Here is a 23,917-nt window from a genome sequence, read left to right on the forward strand (position 1 = left end):
GCAAGTTACAGCTTCTCTAAAATTAATAGGGTGAAAAAGAGTGTGACACGGGACATTTTTTAATCTATCAAATAGAAGAATGCCCAGATAGGACTACAGAATGTTCCCACCCAGTCACATATCCTGTTTCCTTCAGGATCCCATTCTGAAATAGATTAGCTTTCCTCTTACAGCTTCTGCATGACTCATTCCTTGGAAGAGTGAGCCTGAATTTCTGTACTGGAAAGTTCAGTAAGTGCCTGGATGTCTTCATTTCTGAGGCAGATACTCGGTTTCACATAATGATGCTGATTCCTCTCACTGTTCTACCAGTAACAGGGCAAATGAAAAAGAAGCATGTTCAAGAACATGGGTGTTTGCATTAAGTACACTTTATGTTACAGTATGAATGGCATTTCCAATAAAACATGAAAAGATTTATACTGTATCTACAAAATTTAAGTGTTTGCTACAATAAATGCTATATTTCTTTTAAACAAGCCAGAAAGGTAAGGAATGTCATGATCAATCTATACATTCTTTCTGCAGCATTAGCCTGGAAGATTGATGTTTAAATCGGACAATCGTAGATGTGAATTTCCTGATCATCTCCGACAGACACAATTTTTGAGCCATTTCCATTGTATTTTACTCCCCAGACCTGTAAATAAAAAGAAAAAACAATTCCACTAACACCTTTATTCTTTATGAACGAACATCCGTACTCTATTCCCATTATACTGAACCTAGGAAAACACTGAGGTGAGGATGTTCCCGTGCCTTCTGCCTCCCTCTAACCAGGGATCTTCTGTTACTACTGCTTGATTATCATTCCACTCACCTCCCAACTCAAGAAAATTTCATTTCTAAACACAAATCAAGATATCTACAAACCTTTCAAAGACTCACAATCTAGGAAGTGACCTAATGTTGTGAAGATGGAACCCACAAGGGACCAGCATGTGGTCTCATTTATGTTTCCAGGAAGGAAAAGGCCCAACTACCCTGAGGTCACTGCCTACGGGGATCATTGCAAACTGTGCTCCTCACCTACCTCCTCCCGCTCACCACCCCCACGGTCAGTACTTCTCACTCTCTTATTAGAGGCCTATGAAACCTGCCTGTCCCTAGGAGCTAGACAACTTGGCGTCACACGTCATTGCTTTCTTTCATTTGCTATGTACTGAATTAACAGATTCACACCTCCTTCCCAGACAGAACTCAGGTGGCAGGAGTTTCATCAGGTCAGCCTGTCACCCTACCCCTGAGTTGGGTGTTCTAGCCCTGATTTCAGTGTTGTGATTGGGCCAGGTGATGGCCTCATTTCCACTCCAAACGTCTTCCTCTGAGGACAGCACCACACACTGACCTTCACGTGCAAAGCAACACAGCCAGCCAGGACTTACTCCCTGAGTAAAATGTTTAAATCCAGTAGTGGAATGTCAAAATTAAACCCCCTCAACTTTGTTGGCAACAATTTAAGATAAAATGTAAAAAAGCATGAACAACTGTTAACTTTAAGCGGCACTCCAAAGAGATTCTATGAGATCACCATAAGAACGTTTAAAATATTAAAAGACAACTTTATACTGCCATGGGTATTTTATTTTTTATACTACTTCTCCAAGACCCTTGCTATTCAAAGTAGTTGGAACCAGCAATGCTAGCCTCACCTGGAGCTTGTGACAAACACAAAAACTCAGGCCCAGGCCAGACCCACTTAATCAGCATCTGCATTGTTACCAGATCCCCAGGGGATTCTCGTGCACATTAAAGACTGAGAAGCCCTGCACTAGAATGCCTTTATCATTTCACATTCATCTTGGAAAGATAAGACTCCTGTGAAAACAAAGCCTCTTTTTCCTAATTTAAAGACTGAAACAAAAGTTAGTAATATCACTAACTTCAAACAACCTGTAAGAATTTCTGGCTTCAAGTATATATTCAAAGAAAAAAAAAAAAATCACTTCACTTCTTTGGGCCGCTCCAAAAGAGAAAAGTGATGGCTGTGGAATGGAATGGAAGCTTCTGAGGAAGCAGGTTCTTCTTGAGCCAGCCATGGCCCAGCTGTACCCAGAAAAGGGCCCAGGCACGCCCCAGGCACCAGCTGCAGCATGTTTCGAAGAAGGCATTTAAAGGCTGTGTGGCTAGTACCTGTTTTCTGGCCTACACAGGGATATATCATGCCTTGTGGGTTGCTAGGCTGACAGCACGTCCTGAGCCTCTGCACCCCAGGGTGCGCACAGGAACACGGGCTGGATGGGCATCCGAGCAATCAGAGTAGCTCAGCCCCAAGGGTCGACTGGTCTTGACAACCCAAGCAGCAAGGTTAGGAAAAGGAATGAGCTTTGGCACAGTGGTCAGAAAATGCTAGCAATCCAAAGGAATCTGGATGTTAATTATGCCATACCTGATCCTGGTGATCAAAGAAGGTGTGAACACAAGTCCTCGTTCCAACATCCCAAACTTTTACACTTTTGTCAGATGAGCTATTTTACAAAAGGGAACATTAGTATCAGAAAAGTTCTCAGACTGGTTTGAAGTTGGAAAGAACCTGATCAAAAATCCCACACTCCTTCACTCAGCCTACCTAGAGGTCCCCTTGGTGCCTGGGTGCACAAGTGGCCATCCAGGGCCCCAAAAGGTGGCCAAGGATGTTGGCATCACTGGTTGGCTTTCCTCTCTCACAGAGCAGCTATTTCCCTGAACTTCTGATCTGCCTGGCCCTCATATTAAATGTTCTCATCAGGAGTCTCAGATGAGAGTCCTATATCCGGATGGGAGGGAGGCCTGTTAAAGCTTCAAAATAAAGGTTTTCAGAGGCTTCTGTAAACCTCTGTGCGATGCTATTAAGCCATCCATCTCCTGTTTTTCAACTGTCTTGGCCATCCTGGGCCTAAACAACATTGGGGTCTCAAGGCACAACATTTTACGAACAGATTTTCATATCTGAAGTTACTATTGTAACACAGGTACCCCTTAAGTAACTGTAGGTAGAAGCCTAGATTTATAAGGAAGAACTAAGAGTTGAACTGTTCAAAAGAATCCACTTTTGTTCCAGCTAAGGACAATTAACTTCAAATTTAAAAAACACTGCAGAAAACAAAGGCTATCTGAATTAAAAAAGGGTCTTCAAATTTTAAGGCAATTCATACAAGATGACCATCTTCATCTTCCTAACATTTTAGAAACTGATAAGAATCATAAGTACCTGGAAACAAAGTGTGTGTCATCAGGACAAAATGCAACGTTCAGCACCCAGGATGCGTGGCCACTCAATGTGCCAGCCAAGTTGGCGTGTTGTCTGAAATGGGAGTTTCAAATAAAATGGAGAAGTTAACTTTTAGAATACAATCACTGAAATGGAAGGTATACTCCTAATTGCCCGTTTAATTGGACCAAATCTGCTATCCTTATAATCACCACAGTATTAGTTTAAAAATTCCCTTTTCAACGAAGTAGCATCACACACTGCAGAAACAAAATTTTCAACAGCATTAACCCCAAATATGTCAATGCCACCAAGAGCCAAAAATAAGATCCTGAACAAGCAGAGCTTAAAAAGCTCAAAATAAAGAAGGCTCAGCAAGCCAACTCCTAAGATGAGGAAACAGAACCAGCAGGGGCAAGTAGGCCATCCCAGGGCAGTTGCAGGTTCTGACCCCTGCCCACCCAGTACCCTTTCCATATAGGACCAGTGCCTTGTGTCTAAGGAATGTATCAAGATGTACTCTTTACAACAGATGTGGCTTGGATAGACCATTTTTTAGCTAACCAAGAACAAGACAGGTCTAATTACTACAGTCATTTTCACTTTTTGAAAAAGTGAAATGAAATCACTTATGGCTGGAAAACAATCCTAAGACCCCACTGAGGCCAGCAGTTTCACCTCTGAACCCAGAAGAGTAGAGCAAACCTCAGTTAGGTACGAGGAGAGGTGGCCTCAGTGGAAAGCAGTGGGATCACAAGAAGGTAAAAGTCCTAGGTGTTCATTCAGTAACAGCACCTTAGCCAAACCACCACCTCAGCCTGGGCTCCTCGCCTGCATTATGGGGACACTAATCCATGCTACCTCACCGGTTGTTGGGAGGATGATGAAATTGTAGCACTGAAAGCCTTATTAAAGAAAACTGGATACTTAAGGAATTGCTACTATTTATGTTGGCTCTGCTACTGACAGGCAAGCACAGTTTGAGAGAGGCATCTTCCCCCCAGACCCTAACACCCTCATTCAGCTCTAATTCCAGAAGCTGCAGTTCTAATTCCATGTCTCTTTGACAACTTTTCGTCCTCCAAAAGCCCCCAAGTTTAAACTCCCGAAAAACTCTCACAGGCCCATAAAAGGACATGCACGTGGATGATCATGGTTGTGGCACCCATCGTTGGGAAGAAGTGTAACGTATGCACCCAGTGGATTAGAATGCTACCTTTGGAAGCCAGGAACCAGAGGCACACTGACTGAAGTACTGAGTCAAAGTATCACACACACGTCAAACACCTTATAGGGGAGACCTCAGGGGTGAAAAGGAGTGGGGACTGAGAAAGATAGGGGGAAACAACAAGAGAAAGGGCCCTTGCACAGGCTTCCAATGAAACAGAGCCGTGAACTGAAGATTAACTCACTTTCATACCTGTGGTCAAAAACCAACAACAAAAAAGCTCCCTCATCTAGACCTGCTGCAAGCTGGCTTATGAACTGACAGCTCCCTAACTAGGGCAGAGAAGTACCTTCTAGAACACCCCTAGAAAATGGATGTTCTAATTTTTTACCATCACTCCAAGCCAGCTACAGCCCATGGCTCCATCTCCTCAACTGTACACTACTTACCTACCCAAAAGAATTTAAAATCACAATAGACAGGATGCCTGAAAAAAAGTAGCAGGTATGTGATCCTAGTAGGTAACCCATGCACGTCTTCCTCCATAACATTCTAAGCTCAAAGCAGGGATGCTGACAGGGGAGGAATGACTGGGGAGACTGAGTGTCTGGCAGGACCTGAACAGAAGTCTTTCCTAGACCCAGAGAGGGAGCAGCACACTTGCTAGGGCTCCTCCTAATGATAAGAGACAAAACAGGCACTGGTATTAAGTGAGAAGCCTTGAATCTCAACAGGTAACTTACACATCATAGATCTTGATGTAGCCATCATCTGAAGCAGTGACAAGGAGCTGCGAATCCGGGGAGAAAGTCAAGGAGCGAATGGGCATAGCATGGCCTGAAATTCACAAAGACGCTTGTTAACTAATACAGTTTCCACTAACTATGTCACTTTTAATGACTGTAAGTCACTGAGTTGCACTGCCCAGGTGCTTCAGTCAGAGAGGGTACTGAATGGACCCCTCCTTCTAATGCTCTAGAAACATGCACTTAACCCAGGCCCCTCCTGCTGGAGCCATTTCTCCTCAGATCCCTTCCTTGACCAACTGGACCTCAGCACACATTGCTTAGAAGAAACTCCTCTGCCACAGATATGGCCAAACATGGAAATATGCATCGTTTCTGATTTGCAAGGTTGAACAAATAGGATGCTATTTCCCTACCAAATCCTTTGTTGTAGGGTACAGGACACACTGAAGAGGTAATATATTCTCTTGGTTAGAATTCAAAATAGTACAAAAGAATACAGAGTAGAAGTCTCCCTCCAACCCTTCCCCTGTTCTAGTACCCAGTTCTCCTGCCCAGAGGTCATCAGTGCAAAGGGTAGCCACAGCACTTTCATCTACCTTCAAATTACTGACAAAAAGGAGTTATTTTCTAATCACAAAGTTCTTTAGAACCAAACATGACAGAAATAAGACACTCATATAGCTAGGATATATTAACACATAAATAAAAAGGCCTGTTCACCAAAAAAAGCATTTAACACTGGTACAAGAACTAATATGTCTAGGTTATAACTAGTGACAAAACTGAACCTTAGAGGCACTTGAGATCTCCAACTGAGATTGATGTTTTGCAAATCTAATGCTCATTTGCCATTTAGCAGCATTTTAATGAAAGAATACGTCTTCCTTTGTGATCTGATAACCCAGTTTGCACAAAATAAAACGATGAACCACACCTTCCAGCGTGTGCAGAAGTTTCCCGGTTGCAATATCAAAAATATTGATGATTCCGTCTATGGCTCCACTGGCCAGATACTTCCCATCAGGACTCTGCGCAGAGAACATATGGAGATCATTTGAAACTCCGTATTGTTAAGCCATCCCCACCAAACACAAGCAATCTGCTGGCTGCAGGTCTAACTGGCTGACCAGCAAACCATGCCAGTAGCTGCCTGACAAGACCAATGCAGAACGTTTACCAAGGAATACAATAGGCTAGAAGAGTAAACTGAAAGAATCAGAGAGAGAAAAAAAGAGCAACGTTTCCTTACATATGCAATACTAAGAATGAATTTTCCTCTTGTGTCCAAAGAATATTCCTTTTTCCCACTTTCCACACCAAAAATGTTCACTTTCCCCACGTGAGTTCCTGTGGCCAGATACTGGGAATCAGGAGAAAAGGCCAAAGTCCAGGCATCCACTGAACAGAAAAAAGAAGGAAAAAAACTATAGTGAGAAAAGACGTGACTTTAATTTTAAAAACGTTGTGAAGATATTAATTCTGTACCAATTTAGTTTAAGGGCGTCTTAAATTTTTACTAAAAATGTAGATAGACAGGACAATACCATTAGCAAGGATGTGGAGAAACCAAAATCCTCATACACTGGTGGGAAAATAAAATGGTACAGCTACTTTGAAAAACAGTTTGTGATAGTTTAAGTAAAAACACTTACCATAATAACCAGCAATTCCATTCAGAAATGAAAACACATGTCCACGCACAGACTTGTACCTGAATGCTCATAGCAGCATTACTCAGAATATTCAAAAACTGGAGAGAATCGAAATGTCCATCAACTGGTAAATGGATGAACAAAACATGGAATATCCCATAATGGAATACTCACTGCTTAGCAATAAAAAGGAACAAACTACTGATACATGCTACAACACGGATGAACCTCAAAAACATTATGCTAAAGAAAGAATGAAGGTGTATAAGACAATACGATTTCACTTATGTGAAATTTTTCAAAAAGGCAAAACTATAGAGACAGAAAGCAGGTCAGTGGTTGCCTGAGGCTGAGGGTGGGAGCACAGATTAACTATAAATGGGCATGAGGGGACTTTTGTGGGGCACGGAAGTTTTCTAAAACCGAATTGGAGTGGTGGCTGCACAACTGTGGAAATTTACTAAAACTTGTTAAACTGTATACTTACAATGGGTTAATTTCAGAGTGCAATTATAGAGGTGAAAGTCTACCTCAATAAAACTGTAAATAAATGAAAAGGTACCAGAAATACTCTTATATAAAACTGTAATATGACAAAGTATTTACCACAAATTAACAGAGAATAAGGACTGGAAAGAGGCACTGTTTGTTTAAAAAAAAAAATCAACTAGTTTTTAAGTTATACCACACAGCCTAATTTCAAGCGTTCTATTCAAATGTTATTTGTGTATCACAGTGCTTCTGCGTAAAAGTCTCCAGACTCATGGGCAGCCTGGGTAAGCACATGTGCTTTATATTTCCATCTGGACCACTGGTAATATTTTAGCGTTTCTTTTCTCAGCTACATGGGAACCTCTTCATAGGCAACCCCAAAGAGCTTTGGGAGCTTTTGGGGTCAGAGCCTAGAGGCCAAGGAATAATCTAGTTGTCCAGTGCTAGTCTAGGTCCCTTTGCCCATACCCACTCTTTTTTTTTTTTTAAATGTATTTATTTTATTATTTATTTATTTTTGGCAGTGTTGGGTTTTCGTTGCTGCGTGCGGGCTTTCTCTAGTTGTGGCGAGTGGGGGCTAATCTTTGTTGCGATGCACAGGTTTCTCATTGCGGTGGCTTCTCTCATTGCGAAGCACGGGCTCTAGGTGTGCGGGCTTCAGTAGTTGTAGCGCATGGGCTCAGTAGTTGTGGCGCACGGGCTTAGTTGCTCCACGGCATGTGGGATCTTCCCGGACCAGGGCTCAAACCCATGTCCCCAGCACTGGCAGGCGAATTCTTAACCACTGCGCCACCAGGGAAGTCCCCGCCCATACCCACTCTTATATGAGAATGTACCCTAAGTCCTGCCCCTCCTGCACCTGCCCAGAAACAGTGCTTGTTAGCTCAAAGGGAGAGGAGAGAAAGGCTCCTTCCCATGTCACTCTCCTTATTCCTGGGGCAGGGCTCAAAGAGGTCATGCCCTTCTCAGCCCAGGGGAGAGTGAAGGCCTCTCTGAGCTTAACTCATGGTAGACAGGGGCTCCTAGCACAGACGGGTCAGCACCATATTCCAGGGTGAGTTTTAAAATAAAAATCTCTCACAAATTTTAACACACATATTCAAAGTAATAATAAATAATTTAGCTCTATCACTTTTCTTATGAAATATTTGTTTTAAAAAGGAAATTAACTTCAAAAGTGCTCAATTAACCAAGAAGATCTGAAAAAGCTTTTATAATCAATCTCTCAAATAACTGCTTTTTAATATCTATCTTTACTCCTAAATGACTAAAGCATTATTCTAACAGGATTGTTTTCTTATTCCTATTATAATTAGCTGTTTACAGGAATAATAGTTACTAGAAAATCTGATTTTTATTCCTTGAAGTTTAATAAAATCACACTTTTGAATTATTTTTACATTTGCCTATTAACTGTTTGATAATATAGAACTTTTAGTGGCAAATATCCTTATACTCGAAATTGAAGGAATTTTTATTCCTCAATTAAAATGTGAACTCTAAAATTTATTTTAACATTTGCATAATAAATATTTACTTTAATCACTAAGTTCCACCTCATCAGCAAAAGAGTAGCTTTTCTTTACATTGGGACATCTTGAACGAACCATCTGATGTTGAGAGGCCCCTATGCTTCCGCCTTTGTTCTTCTTCAATGTCAGTTTGCTGGAGCTACAGGATGGGTGAGGTGCCCAATGGAGGATCTTCCCCTCATCTTCCCTTTCTTCTACTTCCTCACTTTCTTCTTCAGGATCTGAGATTTTCTTTCTTGTCTTTTTCTCCTTCTTCTGTTCCTTCTTTCACATTCTCCAGGCATATTTTCAAGGCAGGTATAATGTAAATGTCCATTTCCCTACATTCATTAGACCTAGACTTATTAGTTTTACCTTCAGATGAATTCAATTCAGCTGCTCCTTAGTTGTCAATAGCAATGCTTGCTTTTATTACTCACCCAAATAACTGTTGTTTAATGGTCTGGTATAGTTTTAGGAATATTCCTATCCAAAAAGAAAATAAACCCAACCCTCTACTCATCTCAGTATCTTTTTTCTTTCCTAACAGTAATCTTTCAATGATCATTTGCCACACATGGAACCAGTATGTAGCTTAAGGTACTATTTGTCAGGGAAGGCAAGTTGGATACAGACACCATCCTTTTCCTTGGAACCTATCCAGTAACCATTTCTTCAGCTGTGGTGTGCCCGGGGGGCCACAAAACCACGCAGTGACCTTGGCATCATGGGAGGGCTTAGGTGCCCAAGATGAAAAGGCAGCAACAGATCTGCCTCTTCCTCCTCTCAGCTATAAAGCAGAGTCTTAGCAGACTTTGTGGGCTAGTTTGGGGACCCAAGTCCTCTGTAAGAGATGTCAACAGGGCAAGGACACATGCAAAAACAATCATCTGGGGAGTCAGAGTGTCTGGGTAGCTTTTTTCAAATACATATCCCAGCCCACACACCCCAATAACTGTGATTCAGTGGATCCAAAATAGGGATTGGACATATGTATTCTTTAAAAAGCTGCAATAGTTAAGAATCAGAGACATGGAACATTGCCACTGAGGGGAAATGAACTCAGTTTCCAGACAACCCAGAGTCCTTAAAACCCTGGGACCATCATTCTTTCCAGAATAAGTACAGCCTATAGGGTCTACTGAACATAACCAGTGGGAGACAAATCCACCTGGGCCTCCAATCAAGGGAATTAAGTTAAGGAAATCCCTGAGCAGCTCTTCGGTAATCAACCCACAGAGGGGTGTGCCAGAGAGAGACCAGGCTCTCTGCACTCTCTACCGGTCATCACCTATTCTGGTAGAACAGGCTCTGCTCACGAATGCTATGCAGTCATTTACAAGTAAATATAAGGCTACAAGGAATCCTGAAATGTCATGTTGCTTGTTCCACATTAATCCAACCTACTGAAATCATTAACTTCCATTACCTCAGATATTTATCAAGGCTAATAATGGACAAGATTATGCTGTCCTATAGAACTTAAAAAAAAAACACAATGGATTTGTTTCTTTAGAAGTTTCAATATCTATCATATACTAGAAACAGGCACTTTAATCATAATTAGTAGAGATTACCATGATACAGATCTATGAGGACACAGTGCTTTATATGTTCTAGACCTCTATAAGGCAGTGAATGTATCAATTCAGAATATGGCAAACACAGGACCTCTGGACCATTCAAACACAAGTCCACAATCCCAAATCAGCAATTCTGAAACCCAAAGGCGATGAAAACTGTAAGTTTTAAAAAATAATTTTAGTACCAAAATTCATTTGGTAATAAAACCTGACCTGAACTGATGTAAGGCTATTTATAGCCTGTATATACCTCTCTTAGTGTAAATACTCATGTTTAGTTGCTGAGATATTAGTATTTGATTAGAGTGCTGCCCCCTGCCCCACTGAAGGTATTACATGACATACAGTTCATGCACCCATATTACCAGTCTCAAATCCAAAAAATTCTGAACTGTAAAATACATCTATCCCTAAAGGTTTCAAAAAGGGATTGTAAACCTCTAGTATCTTCTCTAAGAGTAAAACTCTTACCAGGTCCTGCATCTATAGACTTTATCTGTTTGCCGTTTTCCAAGTCCCAGAGACGAATATGAGCATCAAGAGAACTGGACGCAGCAATGGGCAGGGTGTGGCTGATGTCCACAGACACCACACCCAGCTGATGGCCCTCCAGACTCCACTGTAGGTCCAGCTTCTCATCACGCCTTCAATGGGGGACAGAGAAATGGATTTCTTCACACACAACACATTGTACCTGGCATCTGAAATTCTGGGCCCCTGTAAGTATGCATTACCAATGGTCTGTGAAAAGCAGAATCAGAGAGGAAATCAAGAGCCACAGAACACCAAATGCAGCCAACTTTTAACCATGAGACTTTTTTTTTTTTTTCTTAAACTATAGGGCCTGAACAGCGAATAACAGGAAAACAAGTGAGAGAAAAATAATCTGCCTTTGTATACCACCATACTACTATTGCTTTCTTGCTTAGAAAACAGTTAATACTTCTCTGATTGCAATTTGGGAGCCCAGAAGTAAAAACCCCAATTTCCAAGGCTGCATGTTAGAGGAGAGGGCACTCACCATTTCCAGACCTTCACCAGGTCATCCAGGGATCCTGTGACCACCGTCTCAGAGCTTTCTTTCTTGTTTGTCCCCCAGGCAACTGACCAAATGGCATCATCATGGGCTAGAATGGAAAGCGCTTCATTTTAAAAGTCTTCATGCAACTTCTAAACTGAATGTGCTAAGATGAAGCTGAAATACTGTTACAACAATTCTGAGGTAATATCCACCTGTATCATTTTACTGTTTTGCAAACTGCTTTCCCATACAGCTTTTATTATACCTGTGGAGGCAGATATGAAAACTGGAGGTTCTGAAGAAGCCACTTGCCCCAAATCACAGGTTTACCAGGTGGGGCAGCAGTACCAGAGTAATCCAATGTCCTTTCTACTTTAGCATGCTGTCCAACATGCATTAGTTTGGAATGGCTCTAATTTAGCTAAAGTGAAACCCACCCCAAAAAGAGATCTAAAGTTGCTAAGAGTTATTTCTTAGAGATCCTTGGAAACCAGTAGGCAGGTCAACTGTAAACAGTACAGGTCTGAAAATAAATAACTAAAACAGCCTCCACACATGAGTTGCCTTTTGCCACAATGTCTATTATGCTTAATGGGCCAGTTATTACTTTAATCCTTTTATAAGTATTACCTCAGCCACAACAACCCTATGAAATAGGTACTGTGAATAGTATCTTCCTTTTACAGATAAGGAATCAGAGGTTTAGAGAAGCCTAGTAACTCACCCAAAGTCAAAAGCTAAGAAGAGGCAGAAGTGGGATTCAAACCCAACCTCTCTATTAACTAACGTCCACTTTAAATTCTAAGTCTGCAAGTTGCATATCTGGCAGGCCATGCTGGTGGGTCTGCAGACCTGGTGCAGGAATATAAATGTGACAAGTGCACAAGGAGGCTTTCTTCATACCTGGCAGCATTTCTCCAGGAATACCTTTCCAAGATATGAATACAAGGGCATTCAACTAAAACAGCTGTGAGTTACATACATGGCTTCCATTACAATCCCCACCTGACCCAAGCCTGCTAGCTTGCCAGCCAGATAGCTGCATACAAGGTAGCTGCATACAAGGTAGCTGACTGGCATGCCTGACTAGCTACTAGTTACCTATGCTAGCTAACCTGAAAGAATGCTTTTGGCTTAAACTTTAGACTACCTAAATGTCACCTACTTAAAGTGGAAGAGCTTTTATTAGGCATCCCACAAATTCCTCCAGGCTTTACCTAACTCATCCAGGCTGTGGTGGAGAAATGAGATACATGTGAATAGTCCACACACATACTCCTTTTCAGGTATGAAGTCCAGTATCACCGGCCAGTTACCTTTCCAGACTGAACTCTGACCTGCCTCCTGCTCCCATTCCCACCACTGCCTCCGCCGCACAGCCCCCAGCCCACCCCCCACACTCAGTAGTCTTGACAGAAATTCACCTCGCTGTTACTATATCCTTCACTTTCATTGAGGGTCAAAGGTCCTCTGTGAGAGTCCCTGCACTTGTTGTAAATGAAGGAGCCTGAATAACAACTCCCAAGAGAACTTCTGAGTTCAGGGCCAGGCTCAAGTTTACCTCCCCAGATGAGCTGGCATTAACAGATTTCTGAGACTCAAAGCGTTTCCTTCTTTCACTTTGATAGCTGGGAAGCTCAGAGTTCCTCAGGTGGGAAAGCTTTCCTCAGCCTGGAGTTCTCCGGTCTGTCATTTGACTCCTGCTTTTTCTTTTAAGTTAGTGGCTTGGTTTTTGTTGTTGTTTGTTTTTAAGTGTATTTGTTTTCAGCTGCTTCTGCCAATGTTTCTGCAGAGTACAGTTGGAAACTGCATGTCTGGTCAGCATGACAAAAACCTTAAGGCAGGGACAACAGTTTTTCATAGGCAAATTTGCTTGAACAGGCAAGCTGCTTACCTTGCTCTTGTTTGAAGAGAATACTGTACTAAAAAAGAACAGAAGACACATTAAACCAATGGTCAGATTTCAGATGTGTCCCATCCCTTCCCTAAAACATCCCCTGGCACCCAACTCACTGCCCTGCCCCTCAGTAGATATAGTCACCACAGTGTTAGCTACTTCCCCTGCCTGACCTCTTCGGAGCTCCTTGATTCCTGCTCATGCAAGGTTTGTAGAGTCATACCAGAAAAAAATTAGTTCTTTAATTTTAGACAAACTATAGTCTCTTCTCCCTAACCACTATTACCCACCCAAAAAGGAGAGAAATAAATTACGTGTTTTTTCCTGCTCTGATCACCAGGAAGCTCAGAGTCCAGTTTGCAGCTTAATTTTTGCAGCTGTATAAAACCACACAGTCTGCATAACCCGTTAACTCTGTCCCTAATTTTATTACAAAGATATGTTTCCTTTTCTGATCTTTGTTTCTTTCTCGTTTTTGTGTACAAATTCTTTTAAGCTTCCTCAATCCCTTTGTAAACTGTGGTATAGACTTAGATAAAATAATCCTCCTCTTAGTGTTGTGCATTTTACTAGTGCCACCTACCCCTCTGGTGACTAGGTGCCCAGGGTCACCCTACTCTTCAGGAGAAGAGCAGGAATCAGATGCTAGTTTTCTGACTACACACCCAGACAACGTACTGGGCTCGAACCTGCCAAAGAGACCAACTGATATTCTTTCTCTCCATAGGCCTTACCTGGTTGGTCATTTCCTTAACCAAGGATGAAGGGCTAAAGGCCAGACAGCTCTGTGGAAACAATACCAGGGTTTCAGTAAGGGGGTGTCATCAGGACAGAGGGGGCTACAGAAGGTTCCCCTTGATCAAGAAAATAAGGCAACTCTTTGGCAGAGTTGCCCGGACACTTTTCTGTGGATCAGTCCCAGGGGCCCCCTTCACAAGCCCTAACAGGTGGCACGGACTTCTTTCTCAGCTAATACCTATCACCTCCCATGTTTTCTTCTCCTCAAGTTGACTACAGAGAGGGACCAGTCTCCCTCCTTTGCTGCTCTTCAGAGAGATAAAACCACAGGACCTTTTAATTTAAAATATTATTTATTCAAAACTCAACAAGCAAATATGGGGGAGCAAAGTTCTTAGAGTCCATGTGGGGATCTCAGCCAAAAATGCCTGTAAGAGCCAGCAGGCATGTAAATGAGGACATGAGCTAGAGGGAGACACATGTCTCCCAAAAGGTGCTGAAGTCTTTAAGGACTTAGCTCAGCTAAACACAAACTTAACCATAGGAATAGATTTAATTTCTCAGGCTACAATAAGGGTTCTCAATCTTTTTTGTGTGTGCTACAGACCCCTCTAGCAGCCTTGTAAAGCCTATAAACGCCTTCTCAGGATGTTTTTAAATAAATAAAATAAAATACATAGGATTAGAAAGGAAACCAAGTATGGTCCATTCTTGTTATTCCAGGCAGTTATGTTCTATAACATCACTGAACACCGAACTAGTGAACACTGATCCACTGCCCCTAGGGGAGACACTGCATTAGGTTCCTGCAAGACTCTGGTAACATGTTTGGCAACTTTGTTTTATGCATGTTTCTCAAAACTACCATGAGGTATCACCTCAGGCTGGTCAGAATGGCTATTATCAAAACATCTAGAAACAATAAGTGCTGGAAAGGGTGTGGTGAAAAGGGAACCCTCCTGCACTGTTGGTGGGAATGTAAATTGACACCACCATTATGGAAAACAGTACGGAGGTTCCTTAAAAAACTAAAAATAGAACTACCATATGACCCAGCAATCGCACTACTGGGCATATACCCTGAGAAAACCATAATTCAAAAAGAGACATGTACCACAATGTTCACTGCAGCACTATTTACAATAGCCAGGACATGGAAGCAACCTAAGTGTCCATCGACAGATGAATGGATAAAGAAGATGTGGCACATATATATAATGGAATATTACTCAGCCATAAAAACAAATGAAACTGAGTTATTTGCAGTGAGGTGGATGGACCTAGAGTCTGTCATACAGAATGAAGTAAGTCAGAAAGAGAAAAACAAATACCGTACTCTAATGCATATATATGGAATCTAAAAAAAAAAAAAAGAAGGTACTGATGAACCTAGTTGCAGGGCAGGAATAAAGATGCAGACATAGAGAATGGACTTGAGAACATGGGGTGGGAGGGGGAAGCTGGGGCGAAGTGAGAGTAGCATCGAAATACATACACTACTGAATGTAAAATAGCTAGTGGGAAGCAGCAGCATAGCACAGGGAGATCAGCTTGGTGCTTTGCGATGACCTAGAGCGGTGGGATAGGGAGGATGGGAGGGAGACTCAAGAGGGAGGGGATATGGGGACACATGTATGCATATGGCTGATTCACTTTGGTGTACAACAGAAACTAACACAATATTGTGAAGCAATTATACTCCAATAAAGGTCTATTAAAAAAAATAAAGACACCTTATTTTACATTGGTAATTCATGAATATTGAACTTATGGCTAACAGCACCATAATGCTTGCCTATATGAAGTTTATCTACACATGTGTTTTCTCCATAAGGCACATCACAGTCTTCCTGCACTTAGGAACACTAAGAGAGTACTTTAGCACTGTGCTTGGGGGGGCCATTTTAAACACTGAAATCACCAATAAAAGCACAAAAACACAAAAATCATGGCACTAACAGACTGAAAAAAAGACACTTGTTTACAGCATGAGAACTGAAACAAGAAGGCAGAATGTTTCCTTGTTCAACTGCAGCTGAGAATGTGTGTCAGTTGACTCAAAATTTTCACCACCTCACACATGTCCGAGAAAGACCACAAAAGCACTGCAAGTACTGATTTGGGGTCTACAAATAAATTTTAAGCATGTAGATGAATTTGCAAATACAGAACCTGAGAATAAAGTTCAACTGTATATCGAAATAAAATTTTACCAAATACAAAAATTAAATTTGTGACAGCATAACATATGTGATTCTTAATTTACACATTACATAACAAGATCTAGCAGCAAGTCTAATAACTACCATAATTTCAAAGTTGTCATGAGCTTACGCAGTATGCTAAGATATGAAAGTATCTGTAATTTCTATTGGTGACAAAGTCAACCTGCCAATACTGTGGTTTGTTGACAACATTCATAATTGAAAGAAACGCTAAATTTCAGTTAGAGGTTAGAGAACATAAGGATGCAATTTTTCTTCTCATCCAAGTTCATGGCCCCCTCAATTCTATCCATCGACAGAGGAGACCATACAGCTAAGGCATCCAGGTTCAGGTTACTTGCTTTAAATTTGCAAACCCAAAAAGGCTACCGTGAAGGTTTTCCAAGGATAAGAGAAAAAACAAACAAACGATTTGTAAATAATCTTTGCCTGTGAAGATCTCAATCAAGTTGGTAGTGCTTAATTTGTGACCCAAGAACAGGGTCTTGGCCAGGGTAGGAAAGACAGTCAGGAGCTCAAGCCAGTTTTGCTGAAATGAATGGTATTACAACTCTGCTTGGGCACCAGCCCTCTGCCCAGTGAAGCAGAGGCCTGCCCTCTCCCCTTCCAAATCCTGCCTCACATCCCTGCAACAGAAACAAATCCCTGCAACAGAGAGAAACAAAAGAGTAGGAAGGTTTGCAGGAAGCCAACTCCAAGAAGCCAGCCTTCTCAAGACAGAGGTGTGCTTCTATCAATGGAAGCACGTTTGAGGGTGTACCATGAGTCAGGCCCTGTTTTACATTCTACACATAGGTTAGCTCACTGAACCCTCTCACCCCCCTTAGTAGATATTCTTATTATCACCTCTACCTTCCTGATAAGGAAAGTGAGACTCAAAAGAGGTTAAGGAAGCTTCCTAAGGTTAGTCTGACAGTAGAAGGTGGATACAAGCTATAGTATAGGCTACCAAGCTACACTATCTCTTAAATCAGTTTCTTATCCTCTAAAAATTTAAGAGCTAAGAGGACCCCAAAGCCCTCTCTTGCTACCTTCTCTCTTTAGAGAACTTTCCTCCCACTTCCTAGGCAGAATTCATTGCTCCCTCCTCAGTGTTTCTAAAGAACTTTACACATGTCCCTATTAAAGCACTCAGGCAGGTCAGTAACCCATAACACTACATGGTACTTGAAGTAAAGATAACTCAGCCTGTGCCTGTACCTGTCCAGCTCGCTACCTAAGAAGACAGCGTGGCCCACCACTGGAAAACTTCGGTTAAGACAGTCGTTCCGTCTATGGACACTGAGACCTTTACTGCAGAGAAACCAGCCCTAATCTCGAGGCTGCACAGAACACCCTCAGGATGCAAGATGAGGCAACCTACCCTCTCCCCTTAGGCCCCGCACGTCGAGAGGCAGCCAGGGTAAATGGAGTCACGGAAGCCACCACCCTCGGGCCCCGCAGCCTGGAGCATTCCTGAGCAAACCCTCTTAGAGGCAGCCTCGGGCCCACCCTCGCTCACCCGCCCTCCAGCCCGGGCCGTTAGCGGCTGCCATACCCAATGGCTGTGCGGACCAACTCACCGCCTCACTGCCCGGCTGCACTGCCCTGCGGTTCGACTGACGCCAGTCTCCGCGCGACCGCGACGCGCGGCGATGGGCTCACGAAGGGGCGGGGCATCTCGCTGGTCCCCAGGGCGCCGGTGCATGCCGCAGCGCCCCCTGCCGTCGCTACGCCGCGCACGGGGCGGACGAGGAGGAGAGGAGGAGGGGAGGAGGGGAGGAGAGGAGGAGGGGAGGAGGGGAGGAGGGGAGGAGGGGAGGAGGGGAGGAGGGGAGGAGGGGAGAGGGGGAAAGAGGCCACGTCCCGGTCACGCTGGTTTCCCCTGGGGGGCGGGGCCACTGGAAACCTGCTTCTGGAAGCGCAGTTTTAGGTTTCAGCAACTGAGCTCTTGGCCGTTTGGGTTCCAATCTCTTCATTTGTAGTTTGAGATTCAACTACACATGATGACTGCAAGAGTTCTGTTGCTTCAAAAATTTTTCAGTGAAATACAGCTTTGTTTTTCAAACTGCAAGTCACAACCTGTTACTGTGACGGATATCAGTTTAGTAGGTCGTGACCAGCATTTTAAAACAAGGCGATGGAAGGGTGGAGGCACGCACCCCATCCTCGCAAAGCTGCCCGGCTGCTCCTGGCTGCTGGTCACTGCCCAAGGCTCTCTGGGCAGTAGGGAACAGATGTTTGGGGGAGCGGAATGTCTGGGGGCGGCCCCTGAAGGGTTAAGCCTTCTTTCAGCTAGTCGTGGGAGAGAGTACAGTCTCTCCTGATTAAAACTGGTTTAGAAGTCCCAAAAGATTCTAGTAGGAGGTGATGATAGTAAAGTATAGTCACAGTGAATGCAACCCTCTGAAGTATCCACGTACTCTTACCCTATCTCCACCCCCACCCCAAGTTAGAGTTTCCCAGTATCTAGTTTATTAGGACCATCTTGAGTTCTATGATGACTTCAGGAAACTGTTAAACCGTATATCTGTTGTCCATACAACTGGATAAAGTTCATCTTTGAGGTCTTTCTGAGGAGGCTGTGTGGCCCAGAAATTCGCTGAATACACTCACAAGTCTCCCAGGGCCCATTCTCTGGTCCTCAGTCATCCCTTCAGTGACACCTCTGTCCATGGAAACTTCATCCAGCCCCAGTGGATCCCCTGCATGTCATGGGTTTAGAAAATTTGGTTCAAAGTGAGCAGACTTCAAGACTTACCTTGAATTGTCAAAAGTCTTAGGTGGCATCTGGTAAAAGTCAATTTATCCCTGTAACCATTCTGGATCTATTTGACCACAGGGCATTTGCCTCTGAAGCTAAGGAAGAATGTACAAATTATATGCTCAGGCCAGGAAGCCTGTCTTGAAACTGGAGGTAATTCCTATCATATTGACCTAAGTGCTGAGTGGACCCCAGTGTTCAAACAAATTCCACAGAGCCTAGTACACAGAAATCGGGCCCTGTAATGGCTGGCATCCAGGTTCCTAAAGTGTGGAAAGGACTTAACATCGGTCCCCAGTGCAGTGGCTTTTAGCAGTGAAGTGAGGAGTGATCCACTGCCTCCCTGTGCAACTGATTGCCAGTTTGGGCCAATCTTATTTTTTGCCCCTTTATTTTTATTGGCAGAGTTTGTGGGTTTCTCTGGATTTTGAATATAGACTGATTATTATGTGATCTCTCCCTAACCAGGATAATTGGGCCATCTTTACTTACTCTTAGCTTATATAAAGAAGTATTTTTGAATACTCCTACTTTAAGAATGGTGAAATTTTGTCTAAAAAAATGCTTACAACTATATAGTTAAATGAATTTTAATTTGTGTGATTTGGGCTTATGTGGGTTATTTTTTTCCCTGCACATTAACTGTAAATATTCCACCTCTAAATTAGTCTAAGAGCACACTGATCACTTTTATGCCTTTTATCTGTTGTCAGAATACTAAGGCTTTCTGCCTTCTGTTTGCTTGCTTCCAAATCTGCTACTATTAATTTCCAATTGAAGCAAATTGTTTTGGGTATTAATTTAATTTTTGTCAGCCATTATAGTTGTTCTGAATGAAAATTCAATTAATCATCTCTTAAAAAAGAAATATAATAGATTAAGAAAAAAATAGAAGTTTTAAGAGTGTATCATGCACTTAAAGATATGTCATATTTTATTAAAAAACTTGTTTCACATAGGCAGGTAATGGATCACAAAGGAAAATGTATTTCCTGCTGTGGGTTGTGACCAAGAAGTTTGAAAATCATTGCAATAAAGGCTTTCTAAAGACTTTCCAGCTCTATAGTTCTATAATTGGGATAGGAACTCCAAATCATTCATTCAAAAAGGATGTATTGTGCACCTGCTTTCACCTCTAGAGCACCCCTAGAGCGCCAGGCACATGAGGTCATTGGCCTTAGTATCAGGACTGCGAAGCAAGGATAACTGGCCTTTTTTGTGCCACGAACATCTTTGGCATTTCATGAAGTCTCAGCATAATGTTTTTAAATGCGTCAAAACAAAACACATAGGATTACAGAGGAAACCAATTATATCAAAATAGTTATCAAAATATTTGTGAAATAGTAGTATATGTGCTTCTTTATGAATGCAGCAGGTCTAATAACTTCTGTAATTTCAAAGTGGCAATACGCATAAACAGTATTTCAAATGATCTGCAACAGCTGTAATGTGATAAGAAAATATCTGTGATTTGTCTTGGTGACAAAGCCACTGGTACTGCTAATACTTTCAGGGTTTATTGCCTACATTCATTATTAAAGGAAATATTAAATTCTAGTTAGAGGTTAAAGAAAATAAAGATATAATTATTTTCTACCAAAAATCACAGACCCCTCAAAGGCCTGTTGCAAAGCAAATCTAGAGAGAATTGCCAATGCAACTGCATGCCATTTAAATATCTGTAAGTTGTGATCCTGCAGATCAGGAGGGATGGAAAGAATTTTAGAATAAAATCAAGTGAAAAATCCAAGCTCACTGTGAAATAACTCAGGTGTATAGCCTGCCCCGAAAAGCTCTGCAGAGCACAAGGGGGCCCACCCTGAAGGGCAGCAGCCCTGCAGGGATAGAGCTGTTCCCAGAGAGTGGCTCACTGTTTTTCCAGCCAGTCAGACCCAGAGAGAGGCTGAGATAAGTAGAGTGATACAAGGTCACAGTGTCCGAGGACTTACCCTCGACTCCTCTCCTCTCCACTCTAGACCTCTTCCCTTCACTCAGAGTCACAGGTCCGAGCATTTCAGAAGGGAAGGAGCCTTTAGGGTCTACCCCACACCTATCTTCCTCTAGACAACCCATCATGGAGTCATCCGGTCTCTGGTTGCACACTTCCAAAGACAGGGAGCTCACCACCTCCTTGAGAGGAAGGGCTACTTCTGCTCCAGTTCCAGGAAGGCTTTGTTGACTTCCTAGAAAACACCAGAGTCAGTGGGTGTGGAGTGGGGCGCAGGTGTAGGTCCTGCTTTCTGCTCAGCACAGGCAGAGGGGTAGGCGTCTGCGGGCTGTGTCTGCCCTGTGTGGGGCTCTCAAGGAACTCCACATGGGCTCCCTGCGGTCCTCCTCTGAACCCCATCTGGCAAAGCCTGATGTCAGGAACCCCACCCCACCTTTCTGCTGTTCATCCCAGGCTCCCCACTGGCTCCCACAGCTGACCCCAACTCTCCCCCTTGCTGTTCTCCCTTCTCCCGCGCGTTCTGCAGGCTGCAGCTCGTCACATGCAGGCTGCAGCCCTCTCCTTCTATGGCCGCTCCCCTCACTCCACCCCCAAAGACTCTGCCACTCTCGGATCAACTTGCACCTCCTTCTGTCTTCCTTGCTCCCACCAACAGTCTCCCAGGCCCTTCTTGTTTTCAGGTTGGGCACATAGGGGTTAAACAACTCGGGCTCTAGGGTCAGAATGCCTGGGTTCAATCTTGGCTGCTCCACTCTGCAGCTCTGGGTAAATTATGTAACCTCACTGGGCTTCATTCCTTTATCTCTAAATTGGGGATAATCATGGTACCTTCCTTTTAGGTTGATATGATGATTAAAAGAGTTAACATATGTAAAGTGCTTAGAACAGTGCCTGGCACATAGTAAACACTCAGTAAATGTCCGCTATTATTACTCTTACAATTATTTTCTGGAAAGCCATAAACACACAGTTCACCTTTAGGAAGGCCCTGAAAGTCCCAAGGTCTCCTTCCTTCACTGGCCTCCTGGACAGCTAAGGGCATTTGCATCTCTGAAACTAATAGCCAGGGCAACCCCTAGACATCACCCAGAAATGATCTACTCTGTGCATTTCCTCACAAGGAAACTTCTAGAAAGCTATGGGAACCTTTCCTCCTCTAAAGCAGTGTCCTCACATACCCACCATTTAAAAATTTTTACCATGCACCCCCCCATATGTGTATATTATTTATAAATGATGTGTAGGTACTACTCTGCTAATACATTTGCATATCTTATAGACCAAATACAAAAATAGAATTTTAAAAAGATGAAAAAAAATATAGTCAGAAGGTCTAATATTTTCTTCCCATATTCCAGTGGATGGTCTTGCCCACTATCTGGGGTGCACAAGTCCCACTTTGGAGATCCTAATATCTCCAAATTTTTGTTTTGGTTTCAAACATTTGCACTGGTGAATGTATGCTTGGAGCCACGCACTGAGAAACACAACTGCACAGAATACTTGTGATCATGCTACATAGGGATTATACAGAGAAGGAAACTGACCCTAAGAAAGGTAAAGTGACTTCTCCAGGCTCTCTCAGCCGGCAAATTGCAGAGTAAGGTTGAAACCCAGGTCGAATTGGGAGATGGTTATTTCTTTTTTTATTCCCAATTCCACAGTTTTAGGAGAGGGAAAGGTGGGGAACAGGAGGTCACAAGAAGGACAGGGGTGGCTGAGAGGGTGGGGACAGAGTTCTTATCTGGCCAGAGGCAGGAGTCTCGGTTCATATCCAAACCCATAGGGAACCCATTGCTCCCTCTCCAGGTGGTCTGGGGAGGCTGAGCCAGGGAACCCCCTGGAACTGGCTTCCTACTCTGCAACCAGGGTCCCTGGGTAGGCCCCAACCAGTCTGCTGAACACAGTCCAAAGCTGCAGGTCCCCAGCTCGGGGCATTACCGATGTTGGCCACAGGGTGGCAGTCACTGCCTGCCCATGGTAACTTGACCGCTTCTGCGGACAGGGATGGAGCAGCTGATATCTGCTCTCTTGGGCTCCTCCAGATCCCAGAGGCAGAAACTGCCTACTGTTCGGTCACTATGGGACCCCAAGCAAAGGGCCTCTTAGGCCTCAAATTCCTTACCTAGATAATGGAAGTCATAATACCATGGCCTAAACTGCTAGCGGTTTTCAAAGTGTGGTTCCCGGACCACTTGCATCAGTATCACCTGGAAACTTGTTCAAAATGCAAAATTCTCAGGCTCCAGACCAGACCTGGAGCTGGGCCTCGCAATCTGTTTAAAGAAGCCCTCCAAGGTGACTATGATGCAGGCTAACATGTGAGAACCACTGATCTCAACCAAATGAGAAGATGCAAGAGGAAGCTGGGTACCAAGGATTATTGTGAAGCTCCTTGGAATGGTGCAGTGGTTCCCACAAAACCTGGGGTGAGGAGGATGGAAACACCATATCCTTTGGGGGCCTGGAGACCGAGCTGTGGGATTCCCCTTGGTAATCCCTGCAGGTGCTGGCTAGGGAGATCCCCCAAGGGAGTGAGAGCAGATGGTAGAAGCAGGGGAGAGAGAGCCTGGGGAGAGGCAGCTGAGGCCCTCTCACCCTCCACACACACCTGACCTAAGGGCTGCAGCCTGCGGGCACAGCCTGGGAACTGAATGGCCTTGTGCCCAAGCACTAATCAGGGTGGTTCTGTTCTATTTGATTCACCAGCTGCTGGCCAGGGGTTGACTCTCATTTCTTGCCCAGGGCTTCTATACCAGTGTCACCATCTTGGCTTGTATGGGGTCAGGTTGGGAACATACAAAGGCATCAGATGGAGCTCCTGCTGCCAAGGAGCTCCCAGTGATTCTTGCCAGGCCTCTAAACCATCCTCAACAGGGATCAGCCTTCGAATCAGAAAAGCCGTAGCCCGTCGGCTTCTCCCTACACCAGATGTCTAGGAATTACATATCCCCATTTTATAGAAGAGAAAAGTTGGCACAGAGAACAAGGTTAATC

General features: G+C 43.4%; 1 protein-coding gene across 3 annotated transcripts; it reads right to left on the minus strand.

Moving 5' to 3' along the window:
• Nucleotides 1-43: 43 nt before the first annotated feature.
• On the minus strand, nt 44-17,880 carry SKIC8 (SKI8 subunit of superkiller complex). 3 transcript variants are annotated; one of them, XM_059912662.1, is made up of 11 exons: nt 17,789-17,880; nt 13,998-14,048; nt 13,261-13,288; nt 11,367-11,472; nt 10,817-10,989; nt 6,357-6,505; nt 6,042-6,135; nt 5,102-5,195; nt 3,191-3,283; nt 2,390-2,468; nt 44-640 (listed from the first exon to the last, which is right to left on the minus strand). In XM_059912662.1, exons 2-11 carry the CDS (start codon nt 14,007-14,009, stop codon nt 551-553), a joined length of 918 nt encoding a protein of 305 aa, XP_059768645.1. In that variant the 5' UTR covers nt 14,010-14,048; nt 17,789-17,880; the 3' UTR covers nt 44-550. The 3 variants fall into 3 exon arrangements, with proteins under 3 accessions (XP_059768645.1, XP_059768646.1, XP_059768647.1); XM_059912663.1 differs by having other exon boundaries at nt 17,764-17,803; XM_059912664.1 differs by lacking the exon at nt 17,789-17,880 and adding an exon at nt 17,590-17,735.
• Between the last annotated feature and the right edge of the window lie 6,037 nt (nt 17,881-23,917).

Source organism: Balaenoptera ricei, chromosome 2 (assembly GCF_028023285.1).
Source record: "Balaenoptera ricei isolate mBalRic1 chromosome 2, mBalRic1.hap2, whole genome shotgun sequence".
Classification (NCBI taxonomy): domain Eukaryota; kingdom Metazoa; phylum Chordata; class Mammalia; order Artiodactyla; family Balaenopteridae; genus Balaenoptera; species Balaenoptera ricei.

Bases quoted from the DNA above. Each gene is read 5' to 3' on its own strand.
- SKIC8 (XM_059912662.1), bottom strand. The intron at 3,284-5,101 runs GTAAGTTACCTG...CTCCCATTTCAG, and splicing joins TACATCAAGATCTATGATGT to ACAACACGCCAACTTGGCTG. The intron at 641-2,389 runs GTATGGCATAAT...TTTTATTTACAG, and splicing joins TCTTTGATCACCAGGATCAG to GTCTGGGGAGTAAAATACAA.